The 14285-nt window shown below is 47.8% G+C and overlaps 2 protein-coding genes across 50 annotated transcripts in view; one reads left to right on the top strand and one right to left on the bottom strand.

Moving 5' to 3' along the window:
* The window catches only part of LOC147098469 (sorbin and SH3 domain-containing protein 1-like), a 356822-nt gene that overhangs the window by 132001 nt on the left and 210536 nt on the right, over window positions 1–14285 (bottom strand). Inside the window, exon 1 of one of the 49 annotated variants that reach the window (XM_085970167.1) lies at window positions 8674–8725. The exons of 46 other annotated variants lie outside the window; for them this stretch is intronic. In XM_085970167.1, the coding sequence (XP_085826293.1) occupies window positions 8674–8705 (32 nt within the window). In that variant the 5' untranslated portion in view covers window positions 8706–8725. Of the gene's footprint in view, window positions 1–6352; window positions 6491–8673; window positions 8726–14285 lie in introns of those variants that run through there. 2 more of the 49 variants (XM_085970186.1, XM_085970166.1) reach the window with 2 other exon arrangements.
* LOC147098470 (uncharacterized) lies at window positions 6623–13114 on the top strand. The gene is made up of 2 exons (XM_085970216.1): window positions 6623–7516; window positions 12817–13114. The coding sequence occupies exons 1-2, from the start codon at window positions 7132–7134 to the stop codon at window positions 12855–12857; spliced, it is 426 nt and encodes a 141-aa protein (XP_085826342.1). The 5' UTR covers window positions 6623–7131; the 3' UTR covers window positions 12858–13114.

The following is a 14285-nucleotide window of genomic DNA, read 5'->3' as shown; positions in this document are numbered from 1 at the left end:
TGCCACACCGATATCAAGACTCGGATTCTGCACATACCATTTCTATGGAATGAAAACAAGGACTTAAATTATCCCAAGGAGGGTCCTCACGAATCCTCCGCTAAGATAATCGCGGATAACTCACCCCCGACCCAAGTACGCCCTACACCCACGGTGGACCCTACACCCACGGCGGACCCTACACCCACGGCGGACCCGAAACCCACCCACTTCATCTCCTGACCGAACATTCGGTATAAATACTCCGATTCCTAAATGACATCAAACAAGTCACCAGATCCTTTCATTCCTCCCCGTCTGTTCATAGAAACATAGAGATAGGAACAGGAGTAGGCCATTCGGCCCTTCGAGCCTGCTCCGCCATTCAATGAGATCATGGCTGATCTTCGTCTGAGATCATAGCTGATCTTACCAGTTCAGTACCCCGTCCCCGCCTTTTCTCCGTAACCCTTAATCCCCTTAGCCTTCAGAAATATATCCAATTCTCTCTTGAAAATATTTATTGAATTAGCCTTCACAGCCCTCTGTGGCAGGGAATTCCACAGGCTCACCACTCTTTGAGTGAAGAAATTCTTCCTCATCTCTGTTTTAAATGATTTGCCCGCTATTTTTAGACTGTGGCCCCTGGTTCTGTGCTCCCCGGCCATTGGAAACATTCTCTCTGAATTCAGCCTGTCCAGGCCTGCCATAATTTTATATGTTTCGATGAGATCCCCTCTCAATCTTCTAAACTCCAGTGAGTACAAGCCCAAACTATTTAATCTCTCTTCGTAGGTCATTCCCGCCATTCCAGGTATTAGCCTGGTGAATCGCCGTTGCACTCTTTCCATGGCAAGAACATCCTTCCGCAGATGGGGCGACCAAAACTGTACACAATACTCCAGATGCGGTCTCACCAGCACCTTGTACAGCTGTAGTAAGGTATCCCTATTCCTATACTCGAACCCCCTTGATATGAAGGCCAACATACCATTTGCCTTCTTAATCGCCTGTTGCACCTGCATGCTCTCCTTCAGTGACTGGTGCACAAGAACACCCAGGTCCCTCTGCACTTCCCCATCTCCCAATCTATTGCCATTTAGATAATAATCTACCCTCCTGTTTTTACCCCCAAAGTGGATAACCTCGCATTTATCCACATTATAGTGCATCTGCCACGTATCCGCCCATTCTCCCAACCTGTCCAAATCGCACTGTAGCCTCCTGACATCCTCATCAGAGCCCACCCCTCCTCCTAGTTTAGTGTCGTCAGCGAATTTGGAAATATTGCATCCAATTCCCTGATCCAGATCATTTATATATATTGTGAACAGCTGGGGTCCCAGGACAGATCCTTGCGGCACCCCGCTGGTCACTGCCTGCCACTCCGAAAACGAGCCGTTTATTCCAACTCTCTGTTTTCTATCCGCCAGCCAGTTCTCTATCCACGTTAATACTTTGCCCCCAATTCCATGAGCCTTAATTTTGCATGATAATCTTTTGTGTGGAACCTTATCGAAGGCTTTCTGGAAGTCAAGGTACACCACATCCACTGGCTCTCCCCCATCTATTTTACCAGTTACTTCCTCAAAAAATTCCAGCAGATTAGTCAAACACGATTTACCCTTTGTAAATCCATGTTGGCTCTGTCCGATCCTTTCCCCATTTGTCAAGTGCTCCGCTATTTTATCCTTAATAATGGACTCTAGCATTTTGCCCACAACCGATGTAAGGCTTACTGGTCTATAATTCCCTGCTTTCTCGCTACCCCCCTTTTTAAATATTGGGGTAACATTAGCTACCCTCCAATCCACGGGTACTGTTCCCGAGTCAATGGAGTTCCGGAAGATGATCCTTAGAGCATCTGCTATCTCCAGGGCCACCTCCTTAAGTACCCTAGGATGTAGTTTATCAGGCCCCGGGGATTTGTCGGCCTTCAGTCCCCTCAACTTACCCAACACCATATCCCTAGAGATACTAATTTCTGTCAGCTCCTCCCTCTCATTAGTCCCTATGTTTGCCGATATTCCTGGGAGGTTATTTGTGTCCTCCTTTGTGAATACAGAACCAAAGTATGAGTTTAATTGGTCTGCCATTTCCTTATTCTCCATTATATATTCTCCCGAATCGGACTGCAAGGGACCGACTTGGGATTTTACCAGTCTTTTCCTCCTGATATACTGATAAAAGCTTTTGCAGTCTGTCTTTATGTTTGCTGCAAGTTTACTTTCGTATTCTATTTTCCCCTTCCTGATTAATCCCTTTGTCCTCTTTTGCTGTATCTTGTACTGCCCCCAATCTTCCGGTCTGGTGCTTTTTTTTGCCAGTTGATATGCCCTTTTTTTTGATTTTATGCTGTCCCTAATTTCCCTCGTTATCCACGGTTGAGTCACCTTTTTAGGTTTATTTTTATGCCAAATCGACCCTGAGCTGTTGCCCTCCACAGGCAGCACTCCTCCTCCCTGCCCTTCAGCCCTATGTCGGGGGCACGGGGTATACGTTGGAGTGGGGGAGGAGGGGTATACGTTGGAGACACGGAGATTCACATTGGGGGAGGGGTATACGTTGGAGACACGGAGATTCACGTGGGGGGGGGGGCGGGGGAGCGGGCTCTACATTCACCACTTTGTCCTTACGTCAGTTCCTCATATTCTAGCCAATGGACACCCTCTGCCGATATCTACACAAACACACACATTTTCCAGCAAGATCACTGGATGCAGTCAGGAGCAGGGAGAACGATTCCATCTCCTTCCAGACCCAGGGGCAATTAGGTTCATTCTAGTGCCCAACTACCACTCCCACTGTAAATAACCAAAGAAAGACTTGCATTTATATAGAGCTGTTCACAAATTCAGGACTTCCCAAAGCGCTTTAAAGCCAATTAAGTACTTTTTGAAGTGTAGTCAATGTTGTAATGTAGGAAACTCGGCAACCAATTTGAGCACAGCAAGCTCCCACAAGCAGCAATGTGATAATGAGGAGATCATCTGTTTTTAGTGATGCTGATTGAGGGATAAATATTGGCCCAGGACAAAGGGGGCGAACTCCTCCGCTGTTATCCGAATAGTGCCACGGGATCTTTTACGCCCACCCGAGGGGGCAGACGTAATCATGTAACTGAGTATAGACCAAGGATTGAACCTCAGACCGTCAGGTCTGTTCAGCTCGGTGACACACTCCACTCAGGAGATTTATCCAGCTCCTTTTCCCAGTTCATTGTCAGTGTTTGAGTGAAGTCGACATGGTGCCAGTTTTTTTCTTTCCGTTTAGACTCAGAAATAGAATCAGAGTCATAACGGCACAGAAGGAGGCCATTCAGCCCATCGAGTCCGTGCCGGCTCTCTGTAGCGCAATCCAGTCAGTCCCATTCCCCCGCTCTATCCCCGTAGCCCTGCAAGTTTATTTCCCTCAGGCACCTATCCAGTCGCCCCTTGAAAACATTGAGTGTCTCCGCTTCCACCACTTCCGTCGGCAGCGAGTTCCAGGTCCTCACCATTCGCTGTGTAAAAAAGTTTTTCCTCACGTTTCCCCCTGTATCTCTTGCTCAAAACCATAAATCTGTGTCCCCTAGTCCTTGTACCATCAACTAGTGGGAACAGCCTTTCCCCGTCTAGCCTATCCAAACCCGTCATAATCTTGTACACCTCCATCAAATCACCCCTCAACCTCCTTTGCTCTAATGAAAACAAATCCAGCTTCTCCAACCTGTCCTTGTAGCTAAGATCCCCCATCCCCGGAACCATTCTGGTAAATCTCCTCTGCACCCTCTCAAGGGCCTTCACATCCTTCCTAAAGTGTGGTGACCAGAATGAGAAGTTCTGGCTGCACATCAATATCAGCCATATTGCCTGACAACAGCAAGTCATTAGTGTTTGGAGTTGCGAGGAAACTGCGCTGCCTCCATTAAGCGTTATTAGCCGTTTCCGAACGGCGTGAACAGGGGCATCTGGGGAGATCAGGATCGGGCTTGGGGGTGATGCTCCCCACGGTGAAATACTCTTCTCTTAGGCTCACGGTTGAAGGACGGCCCCTTGTAGTGAGGGCCGCCAACTCCCATCATGCTCTACTGCAGCAAGAGTCAAACAGTGGGAGGGGTCACTGAATGGGAACAACATGGCTGCTCAAACCAACAGCTTTGGTAATGTACAGTAACGTGCATCGATAATTGAATGGAGAATAGTGCAGCTCAGAAAATGGTTGACCAAAGGTGGCAAGGAAACATCAATTAAATCATTCTTCCCTTTTGATATTATCTTGTTTTCCTTTTCCATTCCCCCTTCCACCATCAAAACTCCACTTTCCAATTCCTCCAAGTTAGAAACGCAGGAATCTGTGGCATGCGACCACCATCCAGGCACCTCAATGCCACTCTGCACTGAGTAACCACGAGCGGGCAGTCTCCACAAGCTGTGGAGGCCTCATGGGTCATCATCTGCTCTCTTCTGCCGTGGCTTTTTGCTCGCTGCCCCATCCCCCACCAACCGAGAGTGGGCAAAAATGACCCAGCATGAACATTGATCGAGGCTGGGATTTGCACCTGACCCTTTGGGACAGCAGGCTAGCCACGGCCTTTGAGCCGAGCCATGGTATTGGCTAGTTTGCCATCTGCCAACCAGTGCCTTTCATCCCCTCTGCCCTTAGCCTCGCACGGTTGGTCGGAGCAGTGTGCCCAAGAAGAATAATGACAAATGCTTTCACTTTCAAAATAATTCTGTTAATTATCAAAAGCTTCTTACCCCATTTTTCTCCCCATTTCTCCTGCACGCCCCACCCTCCCTGCTGGTGTCCCGTGCCATACTACGGCCAATGACTATCCTCCTGTACCTCACACAAATGGCCATTCTTCAAACGTCAGCGACTGTCATCAGATTGTTCAACTGTGGAGGCATCAAAGCCGAGACCATTCCTATCCTAACTCAACCTGCAGACGCCCAGAAACAGAGTCGTGGAATAGCAACTAGCCCAGGGACCCTGGCTGATTCTCTCCCTACCGAACAAGGGGAGCACTGAGGTGTACTGCACCCCAGCTAGGATCAGATACCACAACACAGGCCTAGGATCGGGCCTGGAATCTTCTGGGCTGTACGGCTTAGTAATACATCAGGCAGTCCCTTTACACAACAGGCCATTGGCAAAGCCTTGCTTCATTTTGTTAATTCTAAAATAGCTCTTCTTTTTGAGTACAAAAATCTAGGCTGACACTCCCAGTGCAGTGCTGAGGGAGTGCTGCACTGTCGGAAGTGCCGTCTTTTGGAGGAGATGTTAAAACGAGGCCCCGTCTGCTCTCTCCGGTGGATGTAAAAGATCCCACGACACTATTTTGAAGAAGAACAGGGGAGTTCTCCCCGGTGTCCTGGCCAACATTTATCCCTCAATCAACATCACAAACAGATGATCTGGTCATTATCTCATTGCTATTTGTGGGAGCTTGCTGTGCACAATTGGCTGCCGCATTTCCCACATTACAACAGTGACTACACTTCAAAAAGTACTTCATTGGCTGGAAAGCGCTTTGGGACGTCCTGAGGTCGTGAAAGGCGCTATAGAAATGCAAGTCTTTCTTTTCTTTTTGTTACAGTGCTGTCAGTAATCCATGCGGAGATGCGGTAATAGTAAACAAGTCACACCATCTGACATTCCAGTGAGGTTCTGCACCCGTGCCACATTTATTTTAATACTTCAAAGACGTAATGACAGTTTCCAGCGAGACCAGAGGAATGTAAACTAACTCTCGGATCCACAGCATGACGCCACCAACTGCAAGCGTGATCTGTCTGCCAAATTTGGAAACACACAGAGTCGGGCCGACGACACATTCGGCTCAGTGCTGCCCATTCAGGAAGCTGCACTGTGCCAGGCATTTTTCACACCACCAGCTTCTCGCTCTCGGTCTGCTTAATCTACCGTGTCAAATTTTAAATTAATCGCAGCCCACTATACTTAGATTTTTTTTCTAAACTCGACAGCGCATCAGCGACATTCACTTGAGCACAAACAGCTCAAGATTTCAACACAAGGTGCCCAGTTGCCAGTTTGATCGTTCGCACAGGATGCAAACTTAAAGCAACACAAAACTTAGCAAGAGCGTAGTTTAAGCTGCATCTTAAATGTGCACTGTTTGTCATTATAAAATTTATTCCAAACCCTTTCATTTGAAGTTTATCCATGCATGGTGAAACAGCACAAACACATTGAAGTGCATCATTTATGTCTGACATCTTTGTAATAAAACCAACAAACTGCTCTCCTCTCCCAAAGCAAGTTTGCCAAATATCTTTTCATGAAGACATTGCCCCTTTAAGAGAGTGATGTAATCTTTTGAAGAAAAAAACCCAATTGTATTTATCAGGAAGAGAAGCCCATTCCTTACCTTGGATCTACTTTTTCAGTTAAAGGAGGCATTTCCTCTGCTTCCTGTAATTTTTCCACTGGTTTAAAGCGTGCTGTGACTTTAAATTTCTCCTGGAGGCAATTAACAGCTCCGAAGATGAGGTGCTCTGCTTTCGGTGACTGCTCATTTGAATCACTTTGAAAGTCCCAGCCCTGGGCGGTCAGCTTTAAATACCTCAGCTCCGCCCACCAGTGGGCTTTAATTAGGTTCCTTAATTCAGTCAGGCGCCCCTCCTCCTAACTGGGCTCCAAAGGACAAATACCCTGACGTATCTGAAGTGTTTTTAAACGGCATTTGTTCGTTTTTAGCCTAAATGGGGGAGGGGGGAGGGGGGAAATGGTGACCTCGTGTTTTTGACACAACTTCAGATAAGGGCGGAGAGAGACTGGCCAATAAAGTGCTGTTGGTGTTGCAGGTGCAGCGGGAGGAGACTTTCTGGTACAGACGCCGAGGAAAGTTATGCAGAAACAAAGCCCAGCCCGGCTCCGCATCTAAATCTGTGACGATGCTTCATTAGTACCGCAGGCAGCCCACGATCAAGTTTCAATGGAGAATTCCAGAAGGTCACTCACTTTCCAGCTCCAAGTTGGCTGTTAAATGATTAACTTTCCGTCCAGGGACACAATCCCAACCAGCGTCCTGCTTGAAGGCCGGTATCGGGAGTGCTGTGGCACAATGTATCATGGGGTGCATAGGAACATACAGAATTGAAGGGCAGTAAATGACCAGCCCATCCATCGCACTTGCCCCAAACCACCATGACTAAAGACTTCATCCCTCCTCCCGCTCACCCGCCGCAGCCATATAATCTCCTGGGAGAGGCAAAAATCAGAAAAACATGCCAACGCCTGTTGTTCCTCAGGAGACTGAAGAAATTTGGAATGGCCCCCCAGATTCTCACCAACTTCTACCGGTGCACCATCGAGAGTATCCTGTCCGGCTGCGTCACTACCTGGTATGGCAACTGCACCACCACAGACCGCAAGGCTCTACAGATGGTGGTGAAAGCTGCACAACATACTATAGGAATTAAACTACCTGCTGTGCAGGATATCTACCCCGAGAGGTGCCGGGGGAAGGCCCTGAGAATCATCAAAGACGCGAGCCACCCCAGCCACAACCTCTTCGCCCTGCTCCCGTCCGGTAAGAGATATCGAAGCATACGGTCTCATACCAGCAGGTTTCGGAACAGCTTCTACCCCCAGGCCATAAGACTCATGAACGAATAATTTATTATTTATTACTGTTGTTTTATATATTATTACTGTATTTCTATTAGTATTTTTATCATTGCTATGCCATATTTATTCCAATGTTGGGAGGACTCGTAAAAAATTAACATTTCATTGTGCAGTACACACGTCTGCTGCATATATGACAAATAAAATTGAATTGAATTGAAGTGTTAAAACACTCTGAGAAATTGCTCTCCGACCCTCTCTGGCGATTGAAAACCAGCCCAGCCAATCACACGGACCACGTGTTCCCGATGGCGCAGAAGGTGGCCCCCGCCATTCCCCTCACACTGGGAGCTCCTGATTTCAGCAACACCACTTTGGAGAGGCGCACAGTAAAAGGTCAGGCATCGCTTCCCACCGGAAGAGAAAGAAAACCCACACGCCCCCTTTCATCTGCTCAATGGAAACCAGGATCACCATGATTGCGATGAGCATTCCCTTTGCTGCTTGTTGCTGAAGAGCAAGTAAAGCAGAAGGAAGGAACATCCTTGAATTGCAGCATCGACAGCTGAGCAGGCCATGAACAAGGCCCAGAGCAGTTGGGGTAGTGGGTTTTCCAAGGGCGCACAGCCAGAGGGGAGGAGGGCAGCGAATGGACATGTGCCTTACACTGATCTCATCACCAGAGGAGGACCCCTGCCTCAGCCCATCTGCTGCTGAAACCCTCGTCCGCGCCTTTGTTACCGCTAGACTCAACTGTTCCAACCCTCTCCTGGCCGGCCTCCCAGCTTCCACCCTCCGTAACCTTCAGCGTGTCCTAACCCGCACAAAGTCCCGTTCACCCATCGCCCGTGCTCGCTGACCTACATTGGCTCCTGGTCTGGCAATGTCTTATTTTAAAATTCTCATCCTTGTGTTCAAATCCCTCCATGGCCTCACCTCTCCCTTTCTCTGTAACCTCCTCCAGTTCTACAACCCTCCGAGAACTCTGCGCTCCTCCAATTCTGGCCTCTTGTGATTTCCATCGCTCCACCACTGGTGGCCGTGCCTTCAGTTGCCTAGGCTCTAAGCTCTGGAATTCCCTCCCTCGATCCCTCCACCTCTCAATGTTTGAGTACCTACCTATTAGCATGATCTGCAATATCCACGACCATTAACCAGGAATGATTTGACCAGCACTGCGTCAGCCCAAGAGTTGGAGGCACTTACAGCAAAGTCTATTTAAAGAGTCTATTTAAAAAAGACAGCAAGCGGAACTCGTGACCAAAACTATAGCAACCTCTCCCGATAAAACTAGGGCGATTTCTCCAGCACAATGCAGCAAGTGGTGACATAATACAAATTATGTGTGTAAAATCAGTCCCAGTCACTTAGAGCAGTGCGGGCTCCAGGCGTGATTGATGGAGGAATTACCCAATCATCTCCTTTCTGCCGGGGCTCGTCACTATATGCAGGTCTGTTTATATCGGAGGAACAGGTTTGAGATTTGGCTGGAGATCCACAGGATAATTCTGTGATCCTGGACTCCCAGGGGTCATGGGTTAGAGACAGGATTACACAGTCCTGACTCTTCACCCTGCATTGCGAACACAGATCCTCCTTAATGCCCAGGATGTAAGAGCTGTAAGGGTAATAGGGAATGAAAGTCGATGTGGCCGCATATAAAATCAGGGTCCCGAAATTCTGGGAGAGCTACTGGCAGGTGCAGGAGAGCAGAACCCCCAGCCATCCACGGACAGGATTATTGACAAACTCAGGGTGGGACACTGCTACCTGTTAAGGGCACCTCAGGAGGGTGGGAGGGTGGGGGGGGCCTCCCTTAAGTCAAAGCAGTGCAAGGCCTCTCCTGGCTCCCCAGCCCTCAATGCAATGATTTCAAAATCCTGGCCCATGCCTTCAAACCCCCTCCAATGGCCTCACTCCACCCGACCTCTACAACCGCCTTCAGCCCTACACCCCAGCACACATCCACCGTCCCTCTGCTCCACCATTGGGGGCACAGACATCCACCAATTTCCCCCCAACCCACAATTCATCTCTCCCTAAGCCTCTTCAAATCAAACTCTTTTCATCCCCGGAATGCAGACATAAAATTCACCGACCCCAACATTTGTCCTAATTCTGCTCGGTGTCTAGATTCCTCTCCCACTCCATGAGGCAGCTTGATCCGTTTTACTACGTTAAGGCACTGGTAGACTTTGCTCCATTGCATGCCAGTCTCAGGGGGTGGGGGATGGGAGGGTACTGTCTTGGCTCCATGACTAAGGTTGGCTTCTGGATGAGAGAATAGCAATAGGAGAGCGCAGCCTGCTGTATAATACAATCAGTACCACTGTGCTGGAGAAAGGGAAGACTCACATTTCTACAGCACCTTTCATGACCTCAGGATGTCCCAAAGCTCTTTACAGCCAATGAAGTACTTTTTGAAGTGTAGTCACTGTTGTAATGTGGGAAACGCGGCAGCCAATTTGCACACAGCAAGCTCCCACAAACAGCAATGAGATAATGACCAGATCATCTGTTTGAGATGCTGGTTGTGGGACAAATATTGGCCAGGACACTAGGGAGAACTCCCCTGTTCTTCAAATAAGGGCCGTGGGATCTTTTACGTCCACCCGAGAGGGCAGATGGGGGCCTCGGTTTCACGTCTCATCCGAAAGGCGGCACCTCCGACAGTGCGGCACTCCCTCAGCACTGCGCTGGGAGTGTCAGCCTAGGTTATGTCCTCAAGTCCCTGGAGTGGGAACTGAACCAACAACCCTCTGACTCAGCAGAGAGAGTGCTGCCCACTGAGCCACGTGACACAGCCTGGTTGTGGAACGCTACCAATGAATGATTTTGATACTTTACCGACACTTTGGAGGACTCCGATAAACAAAATGCTGGCCAACTCAAGTGGCTGTCTTGAACACCCCATTCACTCCATGACATCTAATCCGGTGGCCTTTCAACACAGTAAACACGCTACATACAGAACATTCTGGAGGCGAACATCTAAAGGGCAACATCCTCCATGACAAAAAAAAAGTTTGGCAAACTTTTTCTCTTCGGTGCGAGGAGGGAGAAGGAATGGGAAAGTCACACGTCGCTTTCAACGCAGCGACATCACACGCAAGCGGGGGGAATAAAACAAGGAGAAGAAGTTTGCCAAAAGCTTTCTGAGGGATGGTCTGGGATTTCAGAACAAGGGGCCACAATCTTAAAATTAGAGCCAGGCCATTCAGGGGTGAAATCGGGAAGCACTTTTCCCACACAAAGGCTAGTGGAAATCTGGAACACTCTCCCCCAAAAAGCTGCTGAGGCTGGGGGCCAATTGGAGCTTTCAAGACGGAGATCGATAGATTTTTATTGGGTACGGGAAAATCAAGGAATATGGATCGAAGGCTGGTAAATGAAGTTGAGATACAGATTAGCAATGATCTAATTAAATGGCGGAACAGGTTCGATGGGCTGAATGGCTTCCTCCTGTTCCCATGCCCTGTGCCTTTAAAAGGAAATCTATCAAATGGAATCGTTTTGAGTTAGCTCTCATCATTACAGCGGACGCACCGGTCAACAGGCCCAGGATGTGCGGGTTAGGTTGATTGACTATGATAAATTGACCCTTAGTGTTAGGGGGATTAAATACGTGGGGTTACGGGGATAGGGTGGGATATGTGTTGATGTAGGGGTTACGGGGATCGGGTGGGATATGTGTCGGTGCAGGCTCGATGGGCTGAAATGGCCTCTATCTGCACTGTGTGATTTCTGTGATTCTGTGATTAAGAGGGTCATTTATGCCCCTCCTTCAGCTCCAAGCCCATCAGCACTTCAATGTTTAGTGTTTCAGTTTTGAACACTATAAACACCCACACAGTGAACATTCATCACATCGACTCAGCCACCCAGTATCGGGTTCAGGGAGGTAGGTTAAGTCCGGAGATGAGCATACCAGCCAGCTTGGAAAAGTCGCAACAAAAACTGACCAACACCTTCGAAACAGAATCGACACCGCTCCCAATAAAATACTGGCAGCTCAAAAAACAGCCCCGAACATATAAGACACGTGAAGAAAAGGAGTTAGACCGAAAGTGCAGTGGGACACGGGCTCGTCATAACGTGCACTGCAGGTAGATCCCACATTCAATCACTTTATTTGCAGGGGGAAGAAAATCTAACGTACACAACAGTGCAATCTGCAGCAGTGTTAATTTGGAAATTACTGAGGGGGAAAGTGAGCACGGAGGGGGGGGGGGGGGCTTTTATTTTCTAGTGTGAATTTAGATTTGTGTTATACTTCATTTGTTGCATTTTCTAGCATTTTGGGACCTCTTCTCATTCTGCCCTTTAAACCAGAAATACTTCCTCCTGGATAGGTTGCAAATATCTGAAATATGGAAATCAAAGTGGCCACACAGATTGCAATACAACTTTACGATGTCTGGATCCTCTCATTGGGAATCTAATCCCAGATACATCATGTTAACTGAAGCTGCATTAATCCCAGCTGGCAGGACATTCTATATTCTAATGTAAGAAGTCACACCACACCAGGTTATAGTCCAACAGTTTTATTTGAAATCACAAGCTCTCGGAGCGCTGCTCCTTCGTCAGGTGAAGAATAACCTGGTGTTGTGTGACTTCTTACATTTGTCCGCCCCAGTCCAACACCGGCATCTCCACACCATGGCTACTATCGACACCACAAACTGCCGGCTCAAAGTGGAGAGGATCGCCAAGAAGATGGCGCATATCGACACAGACATCGTTCACCTGACGAAAGAGCAGCGCTCTGAAAGCTTGTGATTTCAAAGAAAACTGTTGGACTATAGCCTGGTGTTGTGTGACTTCTTACATTTGTCCACCCCAGTCTAACACCGGCATCTCCACACCATTCTATATTCTAGCAGTGGTTGTGATCGGGAATGCGCTGACTGAAAGGGCGGTGGAAGCTGATTCAATTGCAACTTTCAAAAAGGAATTGGATAAATACTTGGAAAGGAAAATATACAGGGCTGTGGGACTAATTGGAGAGCTCTTTCAAAGAGCCGGCACAGGCACGATGGGCCGAATGGCCTCCTTTCTGTATCATTCTAGGATTAATAAAGGTTCACGCTCGCATCTGTCCCTGTCGCTGTCCCAGCTGAGAGGTTGAGGGTGTAGTGGTTTCATTATTTTAAATAAGGACATTTTTATTTTTAAATAGCTTCAGATAAGGGAGTATTGATATCAAAAAGAAAGTGTTCTGACAAAGGATTGATTTTCAAATGTCTTTTTCTCTTTTAGATGCTGAACAACCACTTATTCTTCTGCTCTTGAAACCTTAAAACATGTGGCGAAAAATTACTGTTGGAAATGAACCTTTAAAATGTTAAAATAGTGACCGAGAAATGTCAAATTAACAGATTTTAACCCATAAAAAATAATCTGATAATTTCTGTTAATATGGTAGACAGAAAATGACATACAAGCACATTAAGTGTTCACCTGCTATTTCCATCACTGAATAGTCTACATTGTTCTCGTTATTCTATCAAATGGTTTGTTGCCTTGGACTGGAAATAAAAATGATTGCACGCTGGAATGATTCGTCACGCTGCTAGTTTGACAGCCAGTTCTGGATGAGCAGAAATTTCCTCCAATTAAATATTGGGAAGACCGAAGCCAATGTTTTCAGTCCCCACCACAAACTCCATTCTCTAGCCACCGACTCCATCCCTCTCCCTGACCACTGTCTCAGGCTGAACCAGACGGCTCACAACCTTGCTGTCCTATTTGACCCGAAGTTGAGCATCCGGCCCTACATCCTCTCCATCATCAAGACAAGCCGGGTTCCACCTCTAACATCGCCCGACTCCACTCCTGCCTCAGCTCATGTACTGCTGAAAACTTCATTCAGGCCTCGAGACTGGACAATTCCAACCCTCTCCTGGCCAGCTTCCCTCCTTCCTCACTCCGTAAACTTCAGTTCATCGAAAACTGCCCGTCTCCTAGCTCGCACCAAGTCCCGTTCACCCATCACCACTGTGCTCGCTGACCTACAGTGAGGCAGTCGGATCGGGAACCAATTTTAAAATTCACATCCTTGTTTCCAAATCTCTCCGTGGCCTCGCCCCTCCCTATCTCTGTAACCTCCTCCAGCCCTACAACACACACCGCCCCCCACCGCCAAGATATCTGCGCGCCTCTAATTCTGGCCTTTTGCACATCCCCAATTTTAATCGCTCCATCATTGGTGGCCGTGCCTTCAGCTGTCTAGGCCCTGAGCTCTGGAATTCCCTCCCTAAACCTCTCCGCCTCCCTACCTCTCTCTCCACCTTTAAGACGCTCTTTAAAACCTACCTCTTGACCAAGCTTTTGGTCACCTGTCCGAATATCTCATGTGGCTCGGTGTCAATTTTTTTCTGATAACGCGCCTGTGCCACACCCCGTGACATTTTACTACGTTAAAGACGCTATATAAATACAAGTTGTTGTTGTAGTAATTAGTATAAAAAACTAAAAACACGTTAATCGTAGTTTGCAGGAACAGACACGGGGAGCTGAATTTTATCACTAAACTCCAAATCTATTATTCGCTTATTAATGTTTAAAGTCATAAATATGGACAGCGTGGGTTCTCCCCCATATACTGCACAGTAACCAAGGGACCTCAGCAACGAGCGTGTAAACAAACTGAAAACGGATTTCAGAGTTAGAGAGCATAACTGGCCACCGTGATTCCCCCAAACGGAGCACGATACACATCCCCAAAC

The sequence above is a fragment of the Somniosus microcephalus genome, chromosome 29 (genome assembly GCF_052327205.1).
Source record: "Somniosus microcephalus isolate GS21.2 chromosome 29, FLI_Smic_1.0, whole genome shotgun sequence".
Classification (NCBI taxonomy): Eukaryota; Metazoa; Chordata; class Chondrichthyes; order Squaliformes; family Somniosidae; genus Somniosus; species Somniosus microcephalus.
Note: the sequence above shows the minus strand (reverse complement) of the source record. Positions and strands in the feature narration are given on the sequence as shown.

Coding starts and splice junctions, on each gene's coding strand:
- LOC147098470 (XM_085970216.1), top strand. CDS start 7,132: ATGACTAAAGACTTCATCCCTCCTCCCGCTCACCCGCCGCAGCCATAT. Junction 7,517..12,816: donor CTTCGCCCTGCTCCCGTCCG/GTAAGAGATATC, acceptor TTTCTCTTTTAG/ATGCTGAACAACCACTTATT.